The 18,847-nt window shown below is 43.6% G+C and overlaps 1 protein-coding gene across 3 annotated transcripts in view; it reads left to right on the top strand.

Moving 5' to 3' along the window:
• Positions 1-17,177, top strand: part of TGFBR2 (transforming growth factor beta receptor 2) — a 78,674-nt gene extending 61,497 nt beyond the window's left edge. For all 3 annotated transcript variants that reach the window (XM_054019867.1, XM_054019866.1, XM_054019868.1), the window contains 3 exons: positions 135-276; positions 11,785-11,912; positions 14,589-17,177. In XM_054019867.1, the coding sequence (XP_053875842.1) occupies positions 135-276; positions 11,785-11,912; positions 14,589-14,768 (450 nt within the window). In that variant the 3' untranslated portion in view covers positions 14,769-17,177. The remainder of the gene's footprint in view (positions 1-134; positions 277-11,784; positions 11,913-14,588) is intronic.
• The last annotated feature ends 1,670 nt before the right edge of the window (positions 17,178-18,847 follow it).

Here is an 18,847-nt window from a genome sequence, read left to right as displayed (position 1 = left end):
CAACAAAGAACTTGGTCCATATTCCTTACTAAAAATCAAATAACGTAGCTGTGGTTGAAGCAAAACTACAGTAGAATGGAAAACGTGAACTACAATTTCCATGCTTGAGCTGTTCCTTTTATAACCGGCTACAGGTTGGCACAGCGAGATACATGGCCCCTGAAGTCCTGGAATCCAGGATGAATTTGGACAACATTGAATCCTTCAAGCAAACGGATGTGTATTCTATGGCTTTGGTCCTGTGGGAAATGACGTCTCGTTGTAATGGTGTTGGAGGTACGTGCGATGAGGTTTTATTATTAAAGGAATGTTTTGGCTCAATATGCTTGAATGACTGTTACAATTTTTATCTCTTTAATTGTTGTAGGAATTATCCAGCAGCCCCTGGGCATTGTATGCCTCTTTAATAGTTTTTTCTTCTGAGCTGATTCTATATACAATACAGTCTGAAGCAATAGGTTTGTAAACTTCCTCCTCTCTTCCCCTCCCCCCCCCGTTTACCTCCCTGGAGTGTTAACTCTGAAACCTAATGACTTATGACTGGTCATTTTAGCAGAAACATCCCGGGGTAAATCCCTAAGTCCCAATCTTTCTCCCATACCTTAGAGGGGGGCCAAAAACTCAACTGCACCCCTGACAACTTCTATAATCCAGTAACACATTGTAAGTATAACAAACAGTGGAATATTGAAGATGTAGAGACAGAGTAAAATAAACTGAATGTAACATCAAAATAAATATCACAAGGAATACTGTTACTCATTTTCAGATGTAGTTCATTAAAACTAAATCTCCATTTCTGAGATTATGCCTAAAGCTGCCCCAAAATGTCCAGTATGAAGCTATGTATGGTATAGAAACCAGGAGACTGGCCACAGAATTTATATGCAATGTGCTATGACGTACACGGGGCCTTGGCTTTGTCTCCCCTCTGAATTTAGCTCCTGGTCAAGGTACAAGTAAAATTTGCTGGTGTCGTCATAGGGCAGAGCATTATGGGACATTTGTGTCCATCCTAAAGCTACCGCCCAGTTTGGAACGTTGACACTTGCACAGCAGGACTGAGTAACAGAGGTGTTGCAGATAACTTTGACAGATATCATGGCAAATGTGCATTCGGAAGCAAATTTTGTCACTTCTTCCAAAACTATGGGGTCTCCTTGTCCAGCAGAACCAGAGCAGTAGTATTTCAAGGGGCTACACAGAGAGGGAGCAACCTAGCAAGGTGCAGAGTTTCACAATGTGAGGATTCCTGCACAGCAATGCGCAGATGAATGAATGGGAGGGAGACATGATCAGGCTGCAGATCTGCTGCTTCATGGGGCCTCTTGTCCATGAAGACTTCTCTACTATTGAGCTGGAATGGGCTCTGCATGGTTGGAGGAGCATTCCTCCACTCTAGCCGGGCTCTGGATTTATGGATTCGCCCCTGAAACAAGTGTGTGAGGAAACCTGCAAAGCAAATATGCAATGGGTCTAGCTATTTACAAGCATTAAAAAAAAATCCCCAAACTATTCAAATATTTCAAGGAAGTAGAGCTTGACAAACATTTTGTGGTTCCATAATTTAACCTCAAGCTTGCATCTTTAAAGACAAGCCCATCCTAGTTTAACTGGTATGGTGCTGTGCATTTATAAATACAGGCCACTTATTGATGCCACTTGCTCTTTTTAATTTGTGTTTAGTAAACAACGATGATGAAATTTAAAAGTGGAAATACAGGATCTTTGCTCTGTCTCTTGAACACTTTGTTTCTTGCATTTAGCAGCTCACTGTTGTGTGTGTGTGTGTGTGTGTGTGTGTGTGTGTGTATATATATGTGTGTGTGTGTGTGAGCTGTTTGTTCAGGAATCTTTCATCCTTTTGCTGATGCCTGAGGTCCTTTCCTGTTGATATTTGCTGAGTACAGTGGAATGGTGCTTGTGGTGAAAGCAAGCCTCATTGAAGCTCTGATCACAAGGCAGCTGCTTAAAAGAGGATATGAGTGTAGTTTCATAAGGAAGAAAAATCATCAGCTTGTCAGCTAGAAGAGAGTGACCCATTATAACCTTTAAACTAAGCACATAAGAAATGTTAGGAAAAGGAAAAGCTTATCTAGCCCAACATCCCTGCTCTTTCTTGATGGATCTTAACCCCACTTCCTGGTTTTCTTTTTTCATCCTACCCCTCAATCACTGCTTGTCTCCCAAAAAAAAAAAAAAACCTTCTTGAACTTGTTTATTTCCTGATTTCAGTCATTTTCCCAGGAAGTGTAATTCCACAACATGATGGCACGACATAAAGATTTTACTGTTCCCGATCTGGGGTGACCTTTTAGTCACAAGGGACAGAGCCAAGCCTTAAGCTTTTGTCCTAATAATTGAAATATAACTCCCAGAACTTGGGCCCAGAGCCACAAAGGGACTTAAACATTGGGACACTGACTGTTGCAAGCCCTTTCAGGCAACTAGAAAACTGGCACCACTCTGAGATCCACAAAGCCTGAGTTAGGGACCTACGGTCCCCATCCAACACATGGGGGGACAGAGGTGCCTAAGAATGGGATCCACCAGTGCATGCTAGGTGGGGAGCCATCTAAGGTAGCCAATAGGAGATGCCGAAGAGATGGGGAACCCCTCTCTTGGAGTCAGATGGCTTAGGCACCTAAATTGTCTCCTGTGACAAGGAGTTAGGAGCCTGCCTCACTCCACACAAAATGCCAAAGGTGGCAGCAGCAGCTGCTGGTGGTGCCAACCTTATTAATTCTAGTAAATGGACAGAGTATTTGCCTAGGATGTGGGAGACCCAGGTTCAATTTCCTGCTCTGCCTAAAGAGGAGAAAGCATTGGAGCAGGGCAGGGTCTCCTGCCTCTCAGGAGAATGCTCTAACCACTAGGCTATGGCATAGCCTGCAGAGGACTCCCTCAGTCTCTCCTATTGAGGCTGTTCCACTGTGGATAAATAATGAAAGACTCATTGGAGGAGGGGGCCTGGACCCAGGATCTCCCACCTCCCAGGCACAGGCCCTAACCACTGAACTGTGGAGTCATTCTTGCTTTTCCTTTCTGGCCCAATGACCCTAATGACCAGCCACCATGGGTCCCAGCAAAGACATCTGGTCCCAGGGAGGGGCAGAAGCACATATGCCAGCCGCTGAGATAGAGTGAGGGGGACTGGACAGGTCACCTGCAGCTGGGCAGGGGGTTGTCAGCACACACTGCACCAGCTGCCAAGGGGACTGGAACATGGGGCACTGGACACCAGCCACTGAGGAACTGCCCTAAGACTGGCAGTAGGACCTAGGTGGATACCCCTTCCCAGCCTGGAGCTGGCTTCCCCCACACTCGCTGAGTTGCAGTAGCTCCCCCTGCTCCCCCTCCTATCCTACTGCCCTCCCTGGCCCCCCTTCACAGAGAGCAGTAGCATAGTGACTGGGTTTTCTCATGTGTCTCTAAAAGATCATCTCTTGCCTCATGCGATCTGACACCCTGGCACCTGACGGGCAGATTACCTGACAGCATTCATGATTATCATCCCCCCATCTCTCTCGCTGATACCTTCTGCCACCATCACAACTAGTTCCTTTCCTACCAGCGTGACTTCTCTGGTGCATGAGGAATACACGCTTTCTCATATATGGGATACACAATCCAACAAGAGAGGAAGTACCCCTCATTTGGACCTTGGTAGGTTGATGTGACGGATGCCGGTGAAGATAGTTGGGATGTCCAGGGGAGCCTGTGGAATTTAGAGATCCAAAATAGTTTTCTCTTTCTCTCTCCAGCAAAGACATGGTTACAATGTCAGTAATCCCATCCCTATGGAAAGTGTGGGAGTTTCAAAAGTAGGAGGAATCAGCATTACTGTTGGGACACTAACGACTTGCAGGGGAAGCAGGTGGGCCTAATAGGTATTGTACCTTGACACAGTTGAATGGCAGTTTCTTTATCAAAGGGAGCTCTGTATTTCTCTGGAGAATGTGTTTGTGGGTGTGAAGGATTGTGTAGTGTGGGAGGTGCTGTATGGCAGGGCCTTTCGTTGCAGAAGTTTTGTCAAACACAGTCTCTGCAGTATGTGAATTGTTTCTAGGCAGCCTCTGTTTGTTTGTTTTTTGTTTTTTTTAAAAACCCAGCAGTTTCGTCTGTACTGGGAAGCTGCAGCAGCATCTCACTGTAAAGAGTGGTGCAGGTGGGTCTCAGCTTTATGCAAAGGCCATGCTATTCAGTGGTGTTGTTTTTGTTGTGCTAAATATGGAAAAGCACAAGAGGGAGAGGGAGAAGGCAGAGACGCAGATAAAGTTTGTCTGATTTTTTCACTGGCGTATAACTTAGAGGACATATTTAGAAACCCAGCAACACTGCTTTTGGAAGAACCAAGTACCCCACTCCACCGTTAACTTGATATTTCAATCAGCACAACAGCTGGGCACCAGATGCTGCCTGTTGCAAAAAATATAATTTTCCTCCCAAAGACTTGCCTTTGGCGCGAGAGCGGCAAGTGCAGTTTCCCTGCCAGCCTTCTAGAAAGAAATTGAAAGCATCTGTGTTTAGGAATGGAGCTGCCATCGGTCGGGGGGAGAGGACGGGGGGCGCACTCAGGTGCAACTCTTCTCAAATACAATATGGGGAAGTGGGGAGGAGAGAGACCCCAGCGCATGGCTGACATTGCTTGGGGTACTCAAGAAATATTACATTGCCTGGGGAGGTTGGCTATGGAGCAGCATCACAACTTCGGTTGAAACAGAGGCCTGGTTTTAATATAACTATGTGTGATGAGTGTACATTACATGAACAAGGGCACTGATTTACCCTATGCTGCTTTTGGAAAGAGTCAAACAACCATAGATTTTGGTTACTAATATAATGTGTCCTTTAACACAATGAAATGCAACCTCCATTGTATCGAATCTGCCTGGCCCAACATCCCTGCTCTTTCTTGATGGCTCTTAACCCCACTTCCTGGGCTTCGGAAGGGGACCCACAAGTCTAACATGCACTTTGGGGCTAACCCGACCCCCAGGGCTCTAAGGTGTCGAGCCAAGTAGGCCTCTTTTGCTCATGGCTCAGCAGCTAGTGCTCAGTAAGATTTCTCTTCCTTCCCCTCCCCACCTCAGGAGCTGCAGCTTAGGTGACTTAGGTGCCTGAAATACCCAGTTTTGAACATTTGTACTCTTTCAGTTTACACATCAATGTTTGTAAAGTGTCTTGAGAGCCTGTGATGAGCTGTGCTATCAGAGAGAGATTATATTTTAGTATGTTGGATGATCATCACAGATGTGTGCAAACATTATTTTGATTAATCTGAAAATTCATCACCCTCCAGTTTTTTGCCTGTCATCTTCAGGCAAGCTGGACATTTTTTTTTTTTCACATATCTATGCGATACAATAGGCAATGTTCCAGTAAAGGGACTAGCCTTCCACACGAGACAAAACTATGTCCCGCAGAATGATGAGGTGAAAATGGAGCAATGGAAATGCTCAGTTAATATTAATTATCCTTATTTTTTGTATTACAGTAACCACACTATTTAACATTTTTATTAACGACCTGGAAGAAAATATAAAATCATCACTGATAAAGATTGCAGATGATGCAAAAATTGGAGGGGAGGGGATAAATAATGAGGAGGACAGGTCACCTGTATTCCCTCTAATTTTTCCCACCCATATAGAATGAATTTTATTATGTGCACCAATCTGACCAGATTGGTGCACATAACAAAATTCATGTGGTGCAGGAGGGGGCTCCAGGCCACGGGGTGGGACCGAGGGATTTGGAATGTGGGAAAGGGCTGTGGGTTGAGGTGTGGGAGGGGGTGCGGGATCTGGGCAGGGGCCAGGGATGATGGGTTTGGGGTGCAGGAGGTGGGTCCTGGCTGGGAGGATTGGGCTGAGGGATTTGGCATGCAGGAGGGGGCTGTGGGTTGAGGCAGGGGGTTGGGATGCAGGAGGGGGTGAGGGCTCTGGGGTGAGGCTGGCGATGAGGGGTTTGGAGTGCAGGAGGGGGCTCCGGGTTTGGGGTGTGGATCAGGACTGGGGTAGGGGGTTGGGGTGTGGGCTTACCTTGAGTGGCTCTTGGTCATCAGTGCAGCAGGGCTAAGGCAGGTTCCCTCCCTGTCTGGCACCGTGCTGCACCCCAGAAGCAGCCAGCAGGTTCGGGTCCTAGGTGGGGGGGGGGCCCAGGAGGCTCAGCGTGTTGCTCTCGCCCGCAGCTCCCATTGGCCGGCTGTACCGGCCGCGACAGGTTGGGGGTCGGGCTAGGTTGGGGCTGGGGGAAGGGCATCCCTCCCCTGGCCACAGCAGGTCCCCGGGCGGGTTACCTGAGCACCCACGTGGCGCTAAGAAAGCTGCTGTGTGGTAACTGATGCAGAACAATCTGGATCGCTTAGAAAGCTGGGCACAAGCAAACAACGTGTGTAGTAGTATGGCTAAATATCAGTGTATACATCTGGGAACAAAGCATGCAGGCCATGCTTACAGGACGGGGGACTCTATTCTGAGAAGCAGTGATTCTGAAAAAGATTTGCAGGTCGGGGTAGATTATCATGAGCTCCCAGTGTGATGCTGTGGCCAAAAGTGCTAATGCAATCCTCTGTTTGGCACTGGTGTGATCACTGCTGGAATACTGTGTCCAGTTCTGGTGTCTACAATTCAAGATGGGTGTTGATAAATTGGAGAGGGCTCAGAGAAGAGTCATAAGAATTTTAGAAAACTTGCCTTATAGGGATAGACTCAAGGAGCTCAAGCTGTTTAGCTTAACAAAGAGACGTGTGTTCTTATAAAGTTGGTTATGAGAATCTCCATCTCTGGAGATATTTAAGAGTAGGTTAGATAAATGTCTATCAGGGATGGTCTAGACAGTATTTGGTCCTGCCATGCGAGCAGGGGACTGGACTCGATGACCTCTCGAGGTCCTTTCCAGTCCTAGAATCTATGAATCTATGAAACAGGCATCTTACCTAAATTTCCCACCTTTTTAAAAAAAAAAAAAAGTCTATTCAACCTTTTGATTTGGGTATACTAGAGAAGTAATTTCAATCAGGGGAAATATTAGAAGAATGTAGATCAGCTTTTTCCCTCACCAGCCTAGCCAGGCTCTGTGAGAAGGCAGTGCTGTCTAGTGGATAGAGCACTGATATTGGACTCAGAAGATCTGGGTTCTATTCCCAGCTCTACCTGTGCCTCGGTTTCTACAGCTGGAAAATGGGGGTAATGATGCTGACCTCCTTTCTAAAGTGCTTTGAGATCTACTGATGAAGAGTGTTTTGTAAGAGCTGCGCTTTATTTATTTAAGTGTTAAAAAAAAAACTGCAGTGATTAATAACAGAACACTGGAATGACAGTTAAACAAACAGGGCCCATTTATCCCACTTGTGCAGCAGGGAGGTTCCCCACATCCAATCTCACCCTGTACTCCCAGTCGGCCTCATCCCAAACCCATTGAGACCATTGTTCATTAACTCCAATGAACTTTTTGATCAGGCTAAGTGGGAGGGAATCAACCACTCCACTGCATCATCTTCCCTGCCCCAGACTCCTCTGAGATCTGCACAGACAATGAGCAGGGTGATGGCCACATACATAGTCAAACAAGCTTTTAGGAATACCTGACACTGTTTCACTATTGGTGAGACAAGGTGGGTGAGGCAGTATCTTTTATTGGACCAACTTCTGTTGGTGGAAGGGACAAGCTTTTACAGATTCACAGCGTGGAAGGCCAGAAGGGAGCATTGTGATCATTTAGTCTGACGATCTGTATAACACAGGCCATAGAACTTCCCCAAAATAATGCCTAGGGCAGATCTTTTAGAAAAACATCCAGTCTTGATTTAAACGTGGAGAATCCACCACGACCACTGGTAAATTGTTCCAATGGTTCATTACTCTATTATAGATTTACATCTTATTTACAATCTGAATTTGTCTAGCTTCAACTTCCAGCCATTCAATTGCATTATATCTTTCTCTCCTAGATTGAAGCACCCATTATTAAATTTTTGTACCCCCATGTCGGTACTTATAGACTGAAATCAAGTCACCCCTTAACCTCTTTGTTAAGCTCAATAGATAGACTCTGTCACTAGAAGGCAGGTTTTCTAATTCCTTAATCATTCTCGTGGCTCTTCTCTGAACTTTCTCCAATTTATCAACATCCTTCTAGAATTGTGGGCACCAGAACTGGACACAGTATTGCAGCAACAGTCACACCAGTGCCAAACATATAAGTAAAATAACCTCTCTGCTCCTACTTGAGATTCTCCTGTTTATGCATCCTAAGATCATATTAGTTCTTTTGATCACAGACTTACACGGGGAGCTCATGGTCAGCTGATGATCCACCATGCCCCCCAAATCTTTTTAAGACTCACTGTTTTCCAGGATAGAGTCCCCCATTCTGTACGTATGGCCTACATTCTTTGTGACCTGTCCCCTTCATTGTTTACCACTCCCCCAATTTGTGTCACCAGCAAACTTTATCAGACACAATATTATGTTTTCTTCCAAATCACTGATAAAAATGTAAAATAGCATAGGGCCAAGAACCAATCCCTGCAGGACCCCACTGGAACACACCCACTTGATGACAATTCCCCATTTTGAGACCTATCAGTTGGACATTTTGTAATCCATTTAATGTCTGCCATGTTAATTTTATATTGCTCTAGTTTTTAATCAAAATGTCATGCGGAAATAAATCAAACACTTTACAGAAGTCTAGGTATATTACATTAACCAAACTTGTAATCTCATCAAAAAGGATATCAAGTTAATTTGACAGTATGTATTTTCCATAAACCCAGGTTGATTTGCATTACTCTCCTTTAATTCTTTATTATAGTTCCTTTGCTTAATAAATAAGTTAGTTTTAAATGCAAAACATGTTTTAGTCTGTGAGAAACTTTTTTCTTGTGTATCCAGCACATTTAAGGGAGTTTTATTTTAACAAAGTTAAAATGTTTTTGTATATTTCATTGAATTTGAATTTCCATTCACATAGAGCTTGACTTGAATCATAAGTAAAAAATTCTTGATCACCTGCTCAGAAATGCATCATTTGCCATTTTCTAACATAATAAAAATTAAGAGTATCCAGCATTGAACCATGAGCATCCACGTCTGTGTAGCTCAAAAACTTGTCCCTTCCGCCAACAGAAGTTGGTCCAATAAAAGAGATTACCTCACCCACCTTGTTTCTCTCCTCTCTTGGGACCAACATGACTACAGCAACACTGCAAACAACTTTGTCACTATATCCCCCATAACAGTGGATGGTGCTGGTGTCTCTTAATGTGGCTGCCTTTTTATTGATACTTTCCAGCAGGAAATGGTTTCATCCTCCTACTCTTCCCTCCCTCCCTCCGGCCTTTGTCTGTTCTATCCTCCTATCATGTCCTGACTGACTAGAACTGTAAGCTCCTTGGGAAAGGGACTCTCTTCTCTGTTGTTTGTATATATTGCAATAGGGCCGTGATCCTTTGACCAGGTGCATAGGCACTGCCATTGTCAAATGATAAATAGTAGTAACAAATAGCTCAGGAGTCAGGGAAGGCCGATCCCGTTAGAATTCTTGACAAAACAGAACACTTTCCAAGGTATTGCATGGTTCTGATATTGATTTTAATTAGATTTGCTCATTAATGGTTAAAGCTTGCAACAACTTTGAAACTGGATGTATCTGCTTTTTCATTGTGCAGGCATTGCATTGTACTCATGGCATCAGACTGTCAAGACGGCAGTTTCCATTTGGTTTTAAGGGCTAGATTCTGCTAGCCAGACTCCCGTTGAGCACTCTTACTCTGCTGGTGGAACTATCTGTGGATCAAGGTACTAATCAGCAGGAGCAAGACTGGAAGACTCTGGCCCTTAATTGAATGCTTGTTTAATTATATTCAAGACTTAAAGACAGTGATGTAGTCCTAAGAATTTAGGGACTGCTATACTGGATCAGACTTATGGACCAATTGATCTAGTATTCAGACAATGGACAGTACCAGACGCTTCAGAGGAAGGTGTAAGAACCCCACTCCACCAAAGCATATGTGGGATAACCTGCCCCCACGTTCAATCTCATCTTGATCTCCAGTATTTAGAGATTGGCTTAAGCTCAGAAGCATGAGCTTTAATATTCCTTTCATAACTTGTCATGATCAGTAAGTGTTGTAACTCTGGAGATTTTTGGTACCCATATAAAGTGGATTCCAAATTCCTCTTTGAATCTTGCTAAATTCCTGGTCTCAGCAACAGCCTGTGACAATGAGTTCCACAGACTAATTATGCATTGTATAAAAAAGTATTTCCTTTATCCTGTGAATTTGCCACCCTTCAGTTTCATTGAATGTCTCCTATTCTTCTGTTCTCCCTGTCTCATAACACAAGTTCCTGTTCTACCTTCTCTATTGTTTGTGTCATTATACGAAGCACTTTTTATCGTGTCCCCTCTTATTCGTCTCCTTTCTAAAGTAAACATCCCCAATGTGTTCAATCTCTCTTCATACAAGAATTTCCCCAGGCCCTGGATCATTCTTGTCACCTTTCTCTGAATAATTTTTAATTATGAAATAGCCTGCAAGATGTGCTGCATGGTATGCCAGCTGAGGCTGTACCATTGATTTATCCTATAGCATTATAATATTGCCCTTCATCCCATTCCTTCTTGTGCATCTTCTAGGTATGTAAATGCAATCACTAGAATATCTTGTCAATTACATTTCAGTTTTTCTTATATATGTCACATTTTCAAAGGGCCCTCAATTAATTCCTGGAATGAAACAATAGGCAGTAGAACAGGCCAATCTCATAAATCTTTATCCAGTACCAGTAAGTCATTAGGCCTTTCCCTGGGAGTAACTTCTCCATCTGTTTCCAAAGAAACCACAGCATTTTCTACATTGTGTCAGCATTTACTGTAATATTGCCACTCCCAGAGATTTCTTGAGTTTTCTCCAAAGGTCCCATATGGCTTAGTCTTTCTCACACACACACTCATGTGCACCCATACAAAAATATGGAGAACACAAACAAAAATTAGAGTGGAAGGACTCCTGTCTTGAATCCAGGCCCACTACATAGTGCCAATAGGTCAGAATCTATCTTCCCCCTCTTCCCCCCGTCCCTTTTCAAATTAATATTTGCCGGGGGGGGGGGAGGAGGGGGAGTACACGCTTGTCTCCAGTGATCATTTCTCTGTAGTGACCTGGGAGGCCTATACACCAGCTTTTAGCACTGCTTCTTGCCTTAATAAGCGGCACCTTTGAATTTCTCAAGCAACTGTTCTCCTTTAAAAAACAACTGAGGGTCCTGTTGCTTTTGACAGATTCAGACTAACACGGCTACCCCTCTGATGCTGTTCTCCTTTAGAGACCAGCCACATTCATATGTAAACCCTGAACAGATTTCACTTGGATGTCCACCCTCAAAGTATTTTCCCTGGATTTGCAAACTAGGTCAGCCCAAAGGGGCCAGTCCTGCAGTTTCTGCTCAGGCAAAGCTCTTGCCTGAATGAGGGCTCCTGGATCAGACTCCCAAATTGTTGAGAGTCACTATGATGCGGTGATTGCTGTTAATGTCAGTAAGTATTGGGGCATAATGCAAATGAGGATAGAATGAGCCCACCAGGAAAAAGGAAAAAAAAATACTTACATTTTAGGAAAAGCCACAGGTGTGGCTTTATTTGAAGCTGGTCAGCTGGTACACCATGGGCTGTGGCAGTTAAGCAACTGATCCTACTTCTGTAAAGGGCTCTTGGCACCACTGTAACAGGCAACCCCATCTGAGTCTCTGTGTTTACTTATTCCCTTGGCAGAAGTGAAAGACTATGAACCCCCATTTGGTTCTAAAGTACGAGAGCACCCTTGTGTTGAAAGCATGAAGGACAATGTCTTGCGAGATAGAGGGCGTCCAGAGATCCCTAGCTCCTGGCTCAACCACCAGGTAAGAACATGCCATGCAAGAGACTGTAGCATTCAGCCACTGCCCTGAGTAGGGGTGATACAGTCCAGACACAGTCCCTCATCCAGTGCCCTGGGGTGCAGAGGGCTGAACAGACTGCACCATCTGTTCAGAAAAGGGCTAGAGTTTCTTAATTGGCTTGCGGTGCTGGTGCTCCTGCCCATTCACATCGTTAGGAAATCACACACCTCATCATTCTGCACTGGGTTTCCTCTTCCAACCCCACCCCATTAGTGCAGGGCAGTGACGTTCTACTGCACCCGTGGTCTCAGAAGAGACAATCTCTACCCTAAATGATCCACGTTAACTAGAAACCAAACCCAAATCAATCAGCCAAATCTCAGTGAAATATATTGCCCCCTAAAGCACTCCAGTTCAGGCTCTGAAGAGTCAAAGGGGAGAAAATTCCATATGAGGCTCCCTTCAGCTGAGAAATAACTGCTGTCAGACTCAGAATTTTTCCCTAGGGACCATCAGCAAGAACATGCCAGCTGATCTGATGGGTTAAGGCAACAGAGGAGGGGCAGTTTCAGCTTGTTAAGGGCTTTGCAAGGGAAGCATTAACAATGCTCTTCAGTTGTGGGCTCTGAACCTCTTTATTGGCCTTAACCATCCTGAAGAACATGGGTTCGTCTTACATGTGGTTAGTCACAGCCCTCTAATCTCAGTCAAAACCTCACTAGGGGCTTGTCACAGTCTGAACTACAGGGGTGTGAATTGTGGAGCGCTCCAACCGCCTTGTATAGACCCTGCTGGCTCAGGCTCAGACTCAGAGGTGCCTAGCGTGTGTTAACGTGGTCCCGTTTGAAACTGGACTATGTCCGTGCAAACTAGGTACCTTGTCGTTTAAGCCAGTGGAATCTACACAGTGCAGTGAGAGTGCAACACATTAGAGCGCTGTACAGTTCATCCCCCCCGGAGACGGGACTGTGGCACTGTGCAGACAAGTCCTGAGTGAAACTGTCTGAAAACCAGGCAAGGCTGTGTATTTCTCAATGCCTGCGCTGGCTGGTACCACAAAAGCAGACAACCCAGTCCGGAGCCTGTCGATCACATCAGTGAAATAAATTGACAGCTGCTCACAGAAGAACACACTTGCCAGTCACTACCGAAGTAGGGCCAAATAAATGAGGGCAGGAACCAGCCTGATTGTCTCAGAGAAACAGGAGCAGGGAAACACTCCAGTTCTGCTGCCAGCACTACTAGATGAGCTACAGATGCCCTGTAAACCTTAGAGCAATTGCTAGAGAACCCTAGGACGCTTTGCCCCTTGTCTGGCAACAGGTGAGTGCTTCTCATTAGCTGCTGCCCTGTGGAACCAGGTGGCAGGATAGTTGCTGCTCCCTAACTACACCATTATGGAGAGATTATGGTGCTTACCCAACAGGCCCCCTAGAATGGCAAACTGGGAAGAGCACAGTCTGTGTACTTCCAGGGGCTGTGCACAATCTGGCCGTAAGTGAGATTTAATCGAAAGGATAATTTAGGGAAATTGACAGTACTGGATTTGATCTCACTGATAAGGAGCTTTAATAAAAGGAGATTTGGTTCCCACCAGATAAATCCTCAACTTTCCATGCAGCGCCACCTAAAATTCAACAGGGCATTGACTTCAATGGAGCTATCACAGTTTATCCCAGGTGGGGAATCTACCCCAGAATTCGTTCTACTGATTTCAAAATTAGTACTAAGTTGCTCTTACTGTAATGGCTCCTCCATATTAATTTTCTTTCTCTGCAGTTGTGTTTTGGTAATGAACCCATTATTCATAGTGATAACATTCTGGAATAGATTTACATATTGCAATGTTTTCCCCCTTAATGAGACTTGTTGCACTATTGATTCCAAGTTAATGTTTAATATTTAATTTAATTTACTGCTTGTAATTTCAATGCAAGCAGAAAATGAATGTTATTTGTATATAGACAGTAACGTTCTGCTATTAACATTGACATCAGTCAACATCACCAATTAGGGAAATTATTAATGTGGTATTGTGAAGTGTTATTTTTTCAATAAAAAGTTTAATATAAATCCTGCTTAATGGCCTTTAGTGCCAGAAAGCAAAACACACAATTTCCTGGCAAATATCTCTTGTTTATAAAGATATTGCTAAGACACAGCTGTTTTTATTTCCAATTAACATGTGCAGCAGCATTGCAATTACAGCCAAATACCTGTGAGTAATGTGTGTCTGCAAGATCAGGGCTAATGTTTCTACGTAGATCCAAGAAACTACAAGGACCTGAACTGAGGCCTGATACTTTAGTTTTTCTCCAGATTTCACTTGGATTTCCCACTACCCTCTTCATGATCAGCTGACCAGTAATAGTGAGGGTATCATGTACCATATCACACTTCTAAAACACACTGCTGAATTCTGCAGTAATGGTCCACTGTATTTTATACTACAGTACTGGTCCAAAACCTGTAGTAACTCTGCTGTGATCTACTGTAAATAGTGCAGTATTTTTATATAGAGTTCTCACTACACTTCACATCAGATGATTGAGACGAATTCTGTAAACACTTACGTCCGCCAGTAACTTTGCTCACCCAAGAAGTCGCACAAAGTTACTCACACACAAGTGTTTGCATTGCCCGAGACCTAACCATCCTGTAGAGGAATTCATTGCTGTGTTTCTGTGCCCATTGCAGGGTATCCAGATGGTGTGTGAGACTCTTATTGAGTGTTGGGATCACGACCCCGAAGCCCGGCTCACTGCGCAGTGCGTGGCTGAGCGTTTCAATGAGCTTGAGCACCAGGACAGACTCTCAGGAAGAAGTTGTTCAGAGGAGAAAATCCCAGAAGACTGCTCTGTGACCACCACCAAGTAGCAACCAGCTTAGGCTTGCGTAAAGGAGGGAGGTTGCTCCTGAACTCATGCAGCTTGGAAAAAGAAGAGGTCCTGATCAATGCCTGGACTTGCTTCCTGAAGTACTGAGGATCTTGCCACTCCTTTTAAGTGGTGTCTCCGCAGAGGGACAAGAATTTGTGTGAACCAAAAATAGGGAGTTGGTGTCATACCGTGGCTGCCTTAGATCTTGTCATGGCTAAGCTGTGTTAGCACTTCCTCAGGAAACAAGATTTGACAATAGCCAATAATATTTGCACTTTATTAATGTCTGTATATAACTACAGAATAGCTATTCTTATATATACAGCCATACTCTGGAAAGAGTAAAATGTGCTTCCAGGAAACTACCAGTACCTAAATGGGCAGGGTTCTCCTTAGGAAACAAAGGGAGAGGTCTCTCATGATACCAGCAACAACATGCTAGGCACCTCACCAAATGCATAGGAACAATAGGCAATAGAAAGGTGGCTTTCAAATCATATATCTGTACATATCCTGCTGTTGCCTTGCTGCTCTGTATTTTAGAGAGCTTATTCACAGCAGATAGACAGATTTGGCCTCAGAGTCTGTTTCAGTTCTGCAGTAACTATGCAATCAGTTCTGCAGCTGGTTTCAAAAGGTTTAGTATGTATTGTTCAGTGGGTCACCAATGCGCTCAGAGGCTCAACTATGTTCCTCAAAATATTCCAAAAGAGAGGGGTTGTGTTTTTAACTCTTAACGTGTCTCCATACAAAGTCATTCTCCCTTATATGTTTATTGCTTTGAATTTACACTTCATGCTAGCAGGCTGCAAAATATCAGAGGAACACGTTTCCTTCCCCCCATCCTAGGAAATCAGGCAAGACCGATGCTAATCCAGATGTTTTGCATTTGCTGTACATTCTGATGAAAGGCAGTACTTCTTTTTTTTTTTTTTTTTACTCTTCATGTATTGATCTAAAAACACTCTTTTTATACATAGCATGTCTAATTTCTTGACACACAAGAAAAGCTAGAGGGAGGTCAGACCAAAGGTCCATCTAGTCCAGTATCCTGTCTTCCAGCAGGGGCCAATGCCAGGTGTCTCAGAGGGAACGAACAGAACAGGTAATCATCAAGTGATCCATCCCCTGTCGCCCACTCCCAGCTTCTGGCAAACAGGCTAGAGACACCATCCCTGCCCATCCTGGCTAATAGCCATTGATGGACCTATCCTCCATGAACTTATCCAGTTCTTTTTTCAGTTTTTCTTAGTTCAGACTCTTTCATGCCTTATTTGCAAAAGCTAGGAAAGAACGTTAATGTCCTCCATTTCTGAATTCCTATGCAGCTCTGGGTGCAGTGGGAACACTTTAACATAAGATTGTCACGTACTGCACATACACAGTAGTTAGAGCTGCTCCCAGCTATTCAGTATAACTAGCAAAAAATGTACATTCCAAAATTCACCCATCAGACATTGCTTACATTCTTCTAGCCCTCCAAGAGGTTGAGATTTGAAGTTGGCCTCATATTGGACTTTAAAGTAAAGCTATCAGCGGTCAGTATTTCCTACCAGTTTTGTCTTCAGGTGTCTTCTGTGATCTTCTCACAGAGGAGTAAAATGTACCATGGAAATTAACAAAACAATTCTCCATTAATAAACAGAGAGAGAGAGAAGTGTGTCCAGTGCAATTATAAAAGCCTTTGTCAGACAGACATTGATATTTTTCTAGGAGACTGCTTTATAAATCAATAGGAAACATGTTTATTCACATAGAAGTTAAGATTTATGGTGAAAATATTTTATTTAAAATGTTTTTGTATCTGCTTTTATAATAAACTACATAGAGATATTTAAAGAGTGGTGCAGAAAGTCAACAACTAAAACTGGATTCAGAAAATACTATGCTGGATTTTATAGGGGGACTATTTTAGCTTGAATGGTGGCGCTATGGGAAAAAGGAATACTGCTTAGCTACTTTGTGCTGCAAACATCAATAACATTGTTACTATAAATGCCGTTTGGTGTGTTGATGTATCATCTATGCAGAGCTATGGCCCATTGACCTCTAGTGGTGGGTTTGGAGAATGCATTCCAGTAACTGCCTGGAGAGGAAAAGCAAGCCATTTTCACAAACTGGATAGTAGCATAAGATTGTATCATGGCCTGTTTTTCCTCACTCCAGGGTAGAGGCCAAGGAATAACATCCAGTAGTCCCTGACACTACTGACATTTTTACTACTACATGTAAAGGGAATTTTTTATTCTTCTAAGGAGTATTTCACCTGTCCATCATGTATGAAATAGGAATGTGGATATATACTCTTCTTTATCAAATGTTTCATGCACTTATTTTCATTTTAAACAGTGTTTGTTTTGTATAAATCAAATGTTTATTAGAGCAAATAAAACTACTAGAGACTTTTTTTCATTGGGATCTTCTTATCTGGACAAATTTTCCAGAATGAGTAAGTGACCTTGCTGGGGAAAGGTGTTTCCTCAGAGAAAGCAATCCTACAAACTCTGCTGCTATCATTCCTAGTCAGCCCTTCTCTCCAGGTGCCTGAGAGTGAAGCTTAGAGCACAGCTGCTTTGCTGGCCTCATGGCTACTCCCAACAAATCCAGGCTACAGTCATGGCCTCTTGTGGGGGTGGGAGGAAGCTCTGAGATGTCAGCAGACATATATTGTTATTTGAGTGCCACGTATTCGGTCAAATTCATCCCTGCTAGATCACCCCTGAAGTCAATGGGGTTAAAGCCGGTATGAATCCAGCCTTTTGTTATCTAGAGCTTTTCCTGATGAGACGTGCCACCCGTATTTATTTTGATGTATCTGTTTGTCACTGGCAGACGCTGATATTTAATGGTGTAGTGGATAATACCCCCAGAACTGGTAATTAATATAGGTTAGGATAGTTCACTATATAGCTGAATACAAAAAGTTAAACAAGCAAACAAAATCCCCCAAAATTGCCAGCTCGATCACCGCACTGCACGCAACCCCCAATATAATTCATACTATAAAGTATATACAAACAGAATCCCAAATGTTTGCAGGTTGTTCACCAAAGTTTGTGGCTCCATCAGGAAAGGTAATTAGGATTGCTAGAGGAGTCATTCCCATTCTAAAATTAATCCATTCCAATTATGAATGTGATAAGCCACTATTAGGGAGGACATACAGGAAAGGAAACAAAGATGGGCGCAGGCATCTGACCTACTCTCAAGCATTCAGCTGTAAAATTAATTGCCCACTTTTCCTGCAGCCAATATGATTAATTTCTCTCATAAGAACAAATAATATAAAATAATACAGAAGTGCAGATTAGCACAGCTCTTATATCTATCAGGAACTAGCAAGAATTGTCAGCCACCCTTCCCCCAATAAAACAAATAAAAAGCAAAAACCTCCTGTAAAAAACACACTATTTCATACAAAGATTTCAGTTCCAACTACTATATTTAATATATTCCATATACAAGGACACAGTCAATAACAGTACTCTTTACTCCAGTACTGCACTCGTGGCTACATGGTTCTGCCTAAAAATTGGTTATTTATCTATATTAAAACCTCTACCAGAACATATGTCATAAACCTAGTAGGCTAACAAAGGACACCACAGAGACTCAGGTGGCAAAACTGCAAAAAATTGCTCCATCTTTGTGCCAGCCTTGAGCTCCTTTTCCTTTCATTCTCCAAGTCCCAACTCTGTGCCTTTCTGACAGTGGCTCAATGCATGGAGCACCCTCCTAATGAAAGTGTGCTATGCCCTCAGAAATAAGAGAGCAAATGCAAAAGAGGCATTAAGAACCTGTACCATCTGGAAGAGAGGGAGAGGCAGCAGCCAGTCCTAAAATGACCACTTTAAAGCTCCAGCTCTTGCTGCCTGCCAGATTTAAAAGGCCACTTCCCAGAAAGGCCTGCTGAGAAAGAGAGTTCCTATCAGAGGACAATCCTACAGTGGCAAGGCTTAGCGAGCAGGTAGTTACAACGGCAGGTGTGGTCTTTGGGCATGGCTACACTTGCAGATGTAGAGAGCTGTGAGTTAAACCCGCCTTCGGAGAGCGCACTAGGGAAAGTGTGTTGTGCGG

The sequence above is a fragment of the Malaclemys terrapin genome, chromosome 2, assembly GCF_027887155.1.
Source record: "Malaclemys terrapin pileata isolate rMalTer1 chromosome 2, rMalTer1.hap1, whole genome shotgun sequence".
In the NCBI taxonomy this organism is placed as follows: Eukaryota; Metazoa; Chordata; order Testudines; family Emydidae; genus Malaclemys; species Malaclemys terrapin.
The sequence above is the reverse complement of the archived record's forward strand: the minus strand, read 5'-3'. Positions and strand labels throughout refer to the sequence as shown.